Raw genomic sequence first — 10,985 nt, forward strand, 5'->3', positions numbered from 1 at the left:
TTATACAAAAAAAGACTAAAGTTATACAAAAATTGGACTAAAGTTATACAAAAAATTGACTAGAGTTATACAAACTGTGACTAGAGTTATATATTGTATGACTAGAGTTATACAAACTGTGACTAGAGTTATACATTGTATGACTAGAGTTATACAAACTGTGACTAGAGTTATACATTGTATGACTAGAGTTATACGTATGTTTTGATTTTATTTTTTTTATTGTTTGGTTTTTTTACTATTTACGACTAAAGTTATACATTTTATGACTAAAGTTATACATTTTATGACTAGAGTTATACATTAAATGCCTAGAGTGATACATTATATGCATAGAGTTATACATATTAATTTTTTTGTTTTTTTGTTGTTATTTTTTTTTTTTGACTAGAGTTATACATCAAATACCTAGAGTTATACATTGTATGTCTAGAGTTATACAGATTGTGACTAGAGTTTTACATCTTTTGACTAGAATTATAAATACTGTGACTAGAGTTATACTTTAAATGCCTAGAGTGATACATTATATGCATAGAGTTCTACATTATATGCCTAGAGTTATACATTATATGCTAAAAGGCATGGTTTTTTTCTGTAATTATCCAATGTTTGGACTAAAGTTATACAACTTTGGACTAAAGTTATACAATTTTGGACTAAAGTTTTACAAATATGGACTAAAGTTATACATATGAAGGACTAGAGTTATACAAAAAATGGACTAAAGTTATACAATTATGGACTAAAGTTATACAACTATGGACTAAAGTTATACAAAAATATACCAAATGACTAGAGTTATACATTGTATGACTAGAGTTATACAAACTGTGACTAGAGTTATGCATTTTATGACTAAAGTTATACATTTTATGACTGAAGTTATACTCCTATGGAATAAAGTTTATACAATTTTTGGACTAAAGTTATACAATTTTGGACTAAAGTTATACAATTTTGGACTAAAGTTATACATTTGGACAAAAGTTATAAGTTTGTTGGATTAAAGTTGGATTTTGGACTAAAGTTATACATATGAAGGACTAAAGTTATACAAATAAGGACTAAAGTTGGTTTTTGTTATTATTTTTTTTTTTTTCATATTTTTCATATTTATTGTTTGATTTTTTTACTATTTACGACTAAAGTTATACATTTTATGACTAAAGTTATACATTTTATGACTAAAGTTATACATTTTATGACCAAAGTTATACAAAAAAAGACTAAAGTTATACAAAAATTGGACTAAAGTTATACAAAAAATTGACTAGAGTTATACAAACTGTGACTAGAGTTATACAGTGTGACTAGAGTTATACGTTGAATCACTAGAGTTATACAAACTGTGACTAGAGTTATACATTGTATGACTAGAGTTATACAAACTGTGACTAGAGTTATACATTGTATGACTAGAGTTATACAAATTTGTGACTAGAGTTATACATTGTATGACTAGAATTATACAAATCGTGACTAGAGTTATACATTGTATGACTAGAGTTATACATTTGTGACTAGAGTTATACATTGTATGACTAGAGTTATACAAATTTGTGACTAGAGTTATACATTGTATGACTAGAGTTATACGTATGTTTTGATTTTATTTTTTTTATTGATTGGTTTTTTTACTATTTACGACTAAAGTTATACATTTTATGACTAAAGTTTGTATAAACGAAAAAAAAAAAAAAAAAAAAAACGAGTTGAAAAAAAAAAAAAAAAAAAAAAAAAAAGTCGGCGGCGGTGGGGCGGGTGCGGTGGGGTGGCGGCGGGGGTGGTGGGTGGTTATTTGGTGTCGGGTGGGGTTGTGGTGGGTGGTGGTGAATGAGGAAGAGAGGAATGAATGATTTATTTGAGTTTTTTTATTTATTTGGATTTTTTGGGTTTTTTATTTATTTGGATTTTTGGGTTTTTTTATTTATTTGGGTTTTTTTTTTTAGAGTTTGAGAGAAATGAAATGTGTAAGATGAAAGAGAAATGGATGAGTGGAAAAGAAATATAAAGTAAATTAGTGATTAATTAGAGTGGATTAGTGAATGAGGAGAGAGATGGTGAGATTAGCTTATAAACACACTTTTTTGGGGTTGATCTCATCCCTCCATCTCCTTCCATCCAATGGCTCATAATAGAACTTATGGACTTTATATTTCTATGGACCTTAGTTGATCCCTTCTCTATATATATATATATATATATATATATATATATATATATATATATATATAGTAATAAGATCAACTAAGTCCATGTCTTACATGTGAGTCCATGAGTTCCATTGTCTACCTTAGATCATGTTATTGAATGGCTTAGCCAAGAGGAAGACAAGTACTATACACAAATGAACCTGTACTGTACAGCTTTTTCCTGATAAAGTTTGAGTAAAGATAAGCAAAAGTAAAGCACGTTGCCAAGCATGCAATATGAAATAGCATCCAACTTACCAGAGGCATAACAGTGACAAAAACAAAGCCTTTGTACAAGAACATCGTTACATGGCTTAAAAATCGATGGAATCTCGTAGACTCCATTCTCCCTTTTTTGCCATATCATCTGTGATTCCATTTGCTTGTGTTCCTCTGAACTAACTGTTTAATCATGAAGTGCTGCCATTTATTTGTTGGAGTATTTTTTTTTTTTGCCATCATCTGTGGTTCCATTTGCTTCTAGTGAAATATTTTACGACACTAACATAGGAACATTAACATTTAACAACCACTCCTTATTGCCTACAAATCAATTTAGCATTTCTCATTTATCTTTCCGTCTTTTTCTCAAGGGTAAAAGACGAATGACTATGAAGCAGATTTGAGCTTGCGACCTTTAGCACTGCTAATATAAAATATGACATAGCTGAGAAATCCAAGCAAATAAAACTCACAAATACCGTAGATTTAACAATAAAAAGTACGTTACATAACACATAAACACTTAAGCTAATCTTAAGTGTAATAATGAATTGATTTTAAGACACCTACATTTGAGCTAATCTCAAATGTTTTATTACTGAAATTTAAAACATAACTAAATAAATTCTAAATATTTGGACCAACTAAACCATGAGGATAATAACATGCTCCCTCCAATACTTATACTCTTTATCACTTGGTTTTATTTGGGAATTCATGACTGTTGTTAGAACCTCCGCCTTTGCCTCTTGCTTTGGCATTGTCGTCCAAACACTGATTCACCTGCCTATCCACATCGGGTCCTGCAAAAAAAAAAAAATATATAAAAAGAAGAAAAGTGTTAAAATTCAGCGGAGTAAGAGTTTGTTAGTATATGAATATATAATATTGTGTACACTTAAGCGGACGAGATAATTAATTCCACGGACGACTTCTCTTTCTCGGAAGACGGCTGGGGACAATTCGTATAAAGAGCAATAACAACATACTTACATACAGGGGCGGACGCAGGCTTTTGTCATAAGGGGGCACGATTTTTTTTTAAAATAAATCGTCTTATTTTATAACACTTTATGCATATTATTTTTTTTATATAAAGTAATTAAAAATTTAAAAAAAAAAATATTGATCTCAATGTTAATTACACATCAAATTTTATTTTTTTCCGAAACGTATTTATAAAACTAAAGAACATCTCCTTTTAAATATAACACATTTTAACTATTTTTTAAACAATGAATACTAGTGGCTTAATGGGAATTGTTAACCGCATACAAAGAAGATCCATGGTTCAATTCCCATCAGAAGCAAACTTTTTACAGAGCAGACTAAAGCCCAAAAAATTACACAGCAAAAACACTTCGGTAGGACTCGATCCCAGGGTTGGTTTCTAACAACTCTGCTACCACATCCCATATGCAAAAATCCTACAATTAATCATACATATTCTGAACTTGAAAAAAATCACAAATTTAAAATGCAAAAACACTTCGATGGGACTCGATCCCAGGGTTTCAGACTCAACTATAAGGTTCCTAACAACTCTGCTACCGCATTCCATATGCAAAAATCCTACAATTAATCATACATATTCTGAACTTGAAAAAAATCACAAATTTAAAAAAATTGGATGGAGACGGAAAAGAAATGAAAAAAATGCTTACTGTTGTAGTCCACAGTAACTGTTTGATTATTTTTCACTGTATAGGTAGTCTTGTTATCCATTTCTGTTTGTTTGGGTAGAGGTAATATATGTATGATATGTGGGATGTCGGAAGTGGAAGTGGAAAGTGGGATGTGGGAAGTAGGGATGTAGGACGCGTTCAGTATATATAGAACAAATGACGGAAATGAGCAAAGGCTATGCTAGGGTAAAATATCATTTTTTTTATTTATCATAAATGACGTGGCAAATATCTATTGGTGTAAGTAATTAAGATGGATTAATGATGTGGTGGACTAAGGACTATTGGATCAAAGTTACAACAAACACACTTTAGCAAAATATCTCACATAAAAGAGGAAGAAAAGTCAACAACTACTTTCTAAGTCCTAACAGACACAATTATATGAGGTAGATTATTGACACATTTTATCTTAAGATGAGTATATCTGAGAAGCGTAAATGTCATAAAATGAGTAGGTAATATTTTAGGATCCGAAAGAGTACTCTATTATTCAACGGTCTCATGATTATATAGACAATTCGCCAATTGTACTTTGGCTGTCATCAAGAATGTAATTTATCATGGCTTTTGAATAATAGTGGTTGCTATAAAAGAGCATTTTGGTCTCTTTCTACATTGTACGGTTACACTAGAATTTTGCATGTGCAAACCAAATAAATAAGTAAATTATATTGTTAACGTACTCTTACTAATTTTGCATGCATGGCAACAACATCATGGGTCCAAAGAAAGCCTTACTTTGTACTTCTCTTAATTAGGGAGTTGTTTAGTTGCCACTTAGAAAATATAGGCATTGGATAATTCCATGATTTTGAAAAACATGGGTTGTTTGGTTGCCATAAATTTTAGAAAATGTAGGAATTAGAACTTCTCAGGAACTTCCAATGCCTACATGATGTGGGAAGTTGCTTACCTACTCCCCCCCCTTTCTTGGTCATTAAAAGTTCCTATGGAAATTTAATTCCTAAATGGGCAACCAAACACTTTTCCGAAATTCACCCGAATTGGATGAGAGAACTTAATTTCCATGAATTGTATTTTTCTAGGAAAATTAAGTTGCTTGATCAACCAAACAAACCCTAGAAAAACTAATAATGTTATAATAAAAATGTACGAATCACGATTAAAGTCAAGATAAGTACGTTTAATATGAGAATAAATAAGAAATTTAAGTCATTTTAAGTCGCAAAAAACGGTAAAAAGATCAAGAAAAACAAATAAAGTGGTACCGAAAGACTGGGTCACCCAAGTTTTTTTTTTTTTTTTTTTTTTTTTGCATTATGGTACTAGGAAAGATACTACGGTGTATAATAGACAAAATTGCTAAAGACCGCTCCTATATTACTCATCTTGCCTCTAATGTTCATTTCACTTTTCAACTTTGCCCTTCACTCTAAAATACTCTATAAAGTAATTTTTACCGATAATTAAATAAATAAGTGACTGTGACCCATTTTACGATAATTAATAACCAACTACGATTAAATTAGAAACAAAAATGACGATTAAAAACGTAAAACTAGGGGCGGTCTTCAGCAAGGTAGAAGCTTTCAGCCTAGTTAGGTACAACTATACAAGTACTATTCAATATTCCCTGGTTAGTAGTCTATAAATGCATGACAACATGAGTCGCCATTTTTGGTTACGGTACTTTTTCCGAATTTTAACTGTATTGAAAATTTGAAATATTGAATTATTGTCTTGTGATCTCTTCATTTTAATTGCGCGCGGATCCTCTCGAGGGTCCAATTAATATACGCAGATGCTGACACGTGTTATACAATAGAACCAAAGACTGTAAAAATTTATATCTTCCTCCCTGGTGTAAAATAAAGCAAATACCCACTATTATAAATTTATTAAAATCCCAGCTTATTTTTTATATTTTTATTAACAAAAAAGGTGGACTAATGTAATTTCTTCAAGATTATCACAAAAAAGATGAAAAACCCACAAATCTTACCTTAGTTCCCATTTGTTTTTTATGGGTCATATAAACTCAATTAGTATCATGTGACCAATTAAAAGCCTCACCTGCACTAGTAGGTGAAAAAAATTGTACCAATTACATCATCCATTAATTTGGTGCAGGTGATGTTACATCAGCCATTAATATAGTGCATTTTGAGCTGATCAGAGAATCCCGAACTCAAAGCGTTTTGTTGAGGATGAGTAAATCATGGTCTCCAACCATGATGAAAGCTACTCGTTTGATGAAGCCCCACAGCGAATTATCACGGATGAAAGCAGGCAGCGTAAAAAGGCTCTCACTCCCCTGCAAGTTAATTTTTCTATTACTTTTATTTATTTGATCCACAAACCTATGCTTTTTTGGATAATTATTGTATCAAATGATTGTAAACAATTTGTGTTGTGAGAGATACCCATGGATAGAAAGAATTAATTGTTCACCAATTCTTTATTTTTGCCAATAATTTGTGTGTAATTATTTTTCTTTAAAAAAAAATAATTACACCATTATTTCTCTTTTTTTTCCCCTCTACAAATAGATAGTAATATTGACATATATCCACACATGTCATACATTTTTTCTATAATCAAATCAAAGTCGATAAATTATTGAGTTGAAAACCCGAGCAAATTACGAAAATGGTTTTTTAATGTAAAAAAATGTGTAGGGTATGTTAAAGTAAGAGAGATAAATGATGAAAGAGAGTGATGAGGAATAAATGTAAATTATTGTTGGGGGTGTAAAATTGAAAAGTTGAGTAATAATGGGGTGGATGAGTAAGAAGTGATAAGAGAGAGTGAGATGAGGAGAAGAAAGAATCATGGTTGGAGATGGTCTCAAATGGCCCGACTCGATTTTTTTCCCGGGTTTGGAATTCCGGTCGGATTAGTTTTGGCAGGTGTACTGTGTACAATTCACACTTTCAATTATGTAATGTTTTTTTAGCGAGTAGATTAGTTTTATTAATTAGAAGTCATACGATATCTACAAAAGATGTCAAATTTGTCCGAATACAAATTTATAAATACGGAGTATTATATACAACAAAACATTTTCTTTTTATCGCGCGTAAATGGCTAGTATCACCCGAATAAATGACCAAATTACCCTTTTATTTAATCATCTTTCCCTCCTATCATATATTTCATTTATTTTGTAGTTTTGTACTATGTATTTATCAACAACCCTCTTAAAGTTTTAACCTACCCTTACATGAATACATGATGCAACCTCTCTTTACCAGTCAAAGGAAGGGATTTGCAATTAAAATAAAAGATAAAAAATCTAAAAGGTCCCACCTTTGCTCTATAAATACGCGCAAGTTCTTATTTCAGACGGGCTTTTTTCTGTCTGAAATAAGATGGACAAAATGTTACCATTTTACGATAAAATGTTATTATTTTCTGATAAAATGTTACCATCATGTTTAGGGTAAAAAGTGATAACTTTAGTTATAACATTTTGTCATTAAATGGTTATATTCTTTTAAAAAATGATATCACTTGACCCGTCTTATTTTATACCATTTGAAGATATACGGATTGAGTTTCAAGAGACTTGCTAATTTGCTATACACCATTTTACTTAGTACGTAATTCTTTAGCATAATAATTACTTGTGTTAGTTTAAAGAAAAACTAGTTTTAAACCCGTGCAAAATTGCACGGGTATGTATTTGGGCCAGAATGAATTTTTTTTAATGTTTATTTGTTTTTGCATTTCTATTGTACCTATCTAAATGGTCTAAATCAACAATGTACATAATTAATGTTTAAATTTGTTAAAAACATGTCTTCACATGCACTGCTTTATAAGGAAATAACGTAATCTAATATTGTCAATAAAAAATGCATACATAGAAAACTGTACAATCGGATAAAAGAAAAATACATCTAATAATCAACTTTAACAAATGCAAGTTATTCTAAAAATTGAAAAATTTCATGATACACTACATTAGTAGTCGTAGTAGAAGTACGCATATCTGAGTCACAAATTAAAATTTTCAAGCCTTCTTTTCGGGTGACCCTGGAAAGTGCGACATAAAGCTGGCCATGACTAAACACTGGTCTTGGAAGATAGATGCTGACCTGAGATAAAGACTGGCCTTGACTCTTGTTTATCGTCATTGCAAAACAAACAGCGATGGGGAATTGTCTTCTACTGAAACGTACCGGAAATTTACTGGTGTCCGATGGAGTAAGTGTTAGTCGAGCAATATGCACTCTATCACCTTTATGACTACCGATTAAGACAAGTACATCTTATCACGCGTTCCCCCAAATCGGTCACAATTAGTCTCGTGCCGTTACACAACCCACGTGATTGATCAATGTTTTGCAAAAGCATCACCATAGCACCGACCTTCAACTTCAATGGTGATTCGGGAGTCGGCACATTTAATACGTTGAGGAATTCAATAGAGTGAATGTCACCACCACTGTACCTCTGTCATCACTACACACCTCATCGGAGCTTAAATAAATTCTCTCATCCTTTTCAATAAGCGACAACACATATTCATTTCCGATTCAACAATCTCGTGAGTAGGGGCAGGATTGCCCTTTGTTGGAGATATTCCGGATTCCACAATTGTGCTAGCAGATCCGGATAAGTGACATCTACTAATGTCTTAATAGGATTCGTCACATCCACGAATTAGTAAGTCACTGGTAATTCTAGATCAACTTCTCCATCATTTTCACACTTTGCTATACCATCTCCAATCTCCAAGAGCCATTCGGAGAATTTTCGTAACTCCTCAACATTGTCAGTTGAACTACCAACTTGCAATCGCATATTTTTGGTCAATCTAAGTACCTATAAGTGGTATACGTTTTAAATTATATAAATACAGTACGACAAAAATAATTTAACTAAGACTCACATAAAACGGTAATATTGATATGTAAAGAAAAAAATATATATACCTTGCAGAAAGACCATAAATACGATGAACAAAGGGATGCAGCCACAACATCTGCTCTACTTCCTTTTGAAACAACCGGTAATGTCTGTCTAAAATCACCCCCGAATACCACAACTTTCCCACCAAACGGCACTTCAGCATTTCCCACGTCCAAAACACGCATAACATCTTTTAAACTTTTATCAAGGGCCTCAAAGCAATGCCTATGAGTCATTGGTGCTTCATCCCATATTATGAGTTTAGCACGTATCAACAGTTCGGCTAAATCACTGCCGGGCTTAATTCGGGAGCATATGGAATCCTCCGTTACATTAATGGAAATTCCAAACCTGGAATGAGCCGTTACACCACCTGGTATCAATGTTGCTGCAATTCCACTTGACGCAACAGCCACAACAATATCGCCCTTACTCCTGAAACAGGCACACAAGGCTCTCCAAAGGAAAGTTTTCCCAGTTCCACCATATCCATAAACGAAGAACACCCCTCCTTTGTTATTTAAAGCAGCTTCCATCACTTCATTATACACAAACCTCTGCTCGTCAGTCATTGAAGATAACTGAATCTCATGTTCTTCACTCAAGGACTGTCTATCGTACGACAACGCATCCATGACTAAAGTATTTCGATGATGTGTCGTTGCAGACATGTCTGGGAACGGCATTCCCTCAAATCGACGAAGTGAACTACCATTTATTTGAAGAGAATTTTCAATATCAATAAGTGCATAATTTTGCAACTCTTCATCGGTAAGCTGTAAATCTGTGGTTAAAAAAGTTGCAATATTATCTATGAGATTTTATATACTGCAGCAATCAATTAATTGAATAGATGAAGGTAAGAATGCGAAATATGAAGAATTGTTTTAAAGTTGTTCTAATTAAAATAGCGGTAAATGTTTACTATTAAATGAAGACACACCTTGATTGTTAAGAATAGTGCGTTGCCTATGAAGGATGTCGTCCGATAGCAGTTGCCAAGTTTCGTCCCATACTCTGCTCGGCATAGACAACGTGCCACAAAATAATAACGTCGCGAACAAATTTCTCAAGTAGAAGCGGACCCCAATCAATTTTTCGTTGATAGGCGCAATATACTCTCGATCATCACCAATTAATCCCAATGCATAGCATGCTTCTCTAAATGTCGGATGAACAAACTGATTCACAGTCCTAATATCCTCAAAACATTTTGGTCCCTTAACGTGATTCAACATTACTCTCATGAAATACAATTTACCACATTGCGGGGGAACGTGAACCAACCTACCAATTGTAAATCCTTTTTTCCTAAGGCTCCATTGACGAAGTTTCTTTTTCCAAACAAATTTGGTTGGAAATTCACAAAGACAATAATTCTTTAGCAACTGCATCTCTTCTCTTGTCGAATTATTACAGCCCATCCAATTAAGAAATTGTGACACTCCGAGCGAAGTCTTTTCTACGACCTCATCAACCCAATCATCATCGTGGAAGACAATAGGTTGCTCATCCGGAAGATGGTATTGTAGCCTTTCAACAAAGCGGGAGTTCGTAGTGGATATCAAACCCAAAAATTCTCCAAGCGGCTTCACATGCAGAGAGATATCGACAATCGTAAAATCTCTTAATCTCATCAAGTCGACCAGGGTCCTCCTCATTACGTCGTGTATAAGACGACTGCATTGTAACTCGATCAGAGCCCTTGTTAATGTACTTAAATAGGTACTTTATGGATCTAGATTGATTACACCATTCGACATTGATATGAGCCCGATATTTCAACAACAATCGAGAGTTATATGGAATGACAAAATCATTTCCCAGGGCACATCATCTTTAATCACCGTAACTCCTTTCTTGCTTCTCTTGTATATAGGGTACCCATCACCGTCAACCGTTGTTCTCTCGGTGCACGGCTTTGGGTAATATTTTGAGCATTTGCCTCCCACCATACACGGACATGAGGGCTTTGCTTTACCACACGGTCCATGAAGCATAT

At 33.1% G+C, this 10,985-nt stretch overlaps 1 protein-coding gene and 1 long non-coding RNA gene across 2 annotated transcripts; both read right to left on the minus strand.

Moving 5' to 3' along the window:
* Window positions 1-2,876: 2,876 nt before the first annotated feature.
* LOC141656165 (uncharacterized) lies at window positions 2,877-4,275 on the minus strand. Its single transcript, XR_012548395.1, has 2 exons — window positions 4,082-4,275; window positions 2,877-3,220 (listed from the first exon to the last, which is right to left on the minus strand). It is a non-coding gene; the product is annotated as an uncharacterized LOC141656165 (long non-coding RNA).
* Window positions 4,276-8,734: 4,459 nt separating this feature from the next.
* On the minus strand, window positions 8,735-10,644 carry LOC141655572 (uncharacterized). The gene is made up of 3 exons (XM_074462647.1): window positions 9,927-10,644; window positions 9,007-9,767; window positions 8,735-8,896 (listed from the first exon to the last, which is right to left on the minus strand). The coding sequence occupies exons 1-3, from the start codon at window positions 10,642-10,644 to the stop codon at window positions 8,735-8,737; spliced, it is 1,641 nt and encodes a 546-aa protein (XP_074318748.1).
* Window positions 10,645-10,985: the final 341 nt, after the last annotated feature.

This window comes from Silene latifolia, chromosome 5 (assembly GCF_048544455.1).
Source record: "Silene latifolia isolate original U9 population chromosome 5, ASM4854445v1, whole genome shotgun sequence".
NCBI lineage: Eukaryota > Viridiplantae > Streptophyta > Magnoliopsida > Caryophyllales > Caryophyllaceae > Silene > Silene latifolia.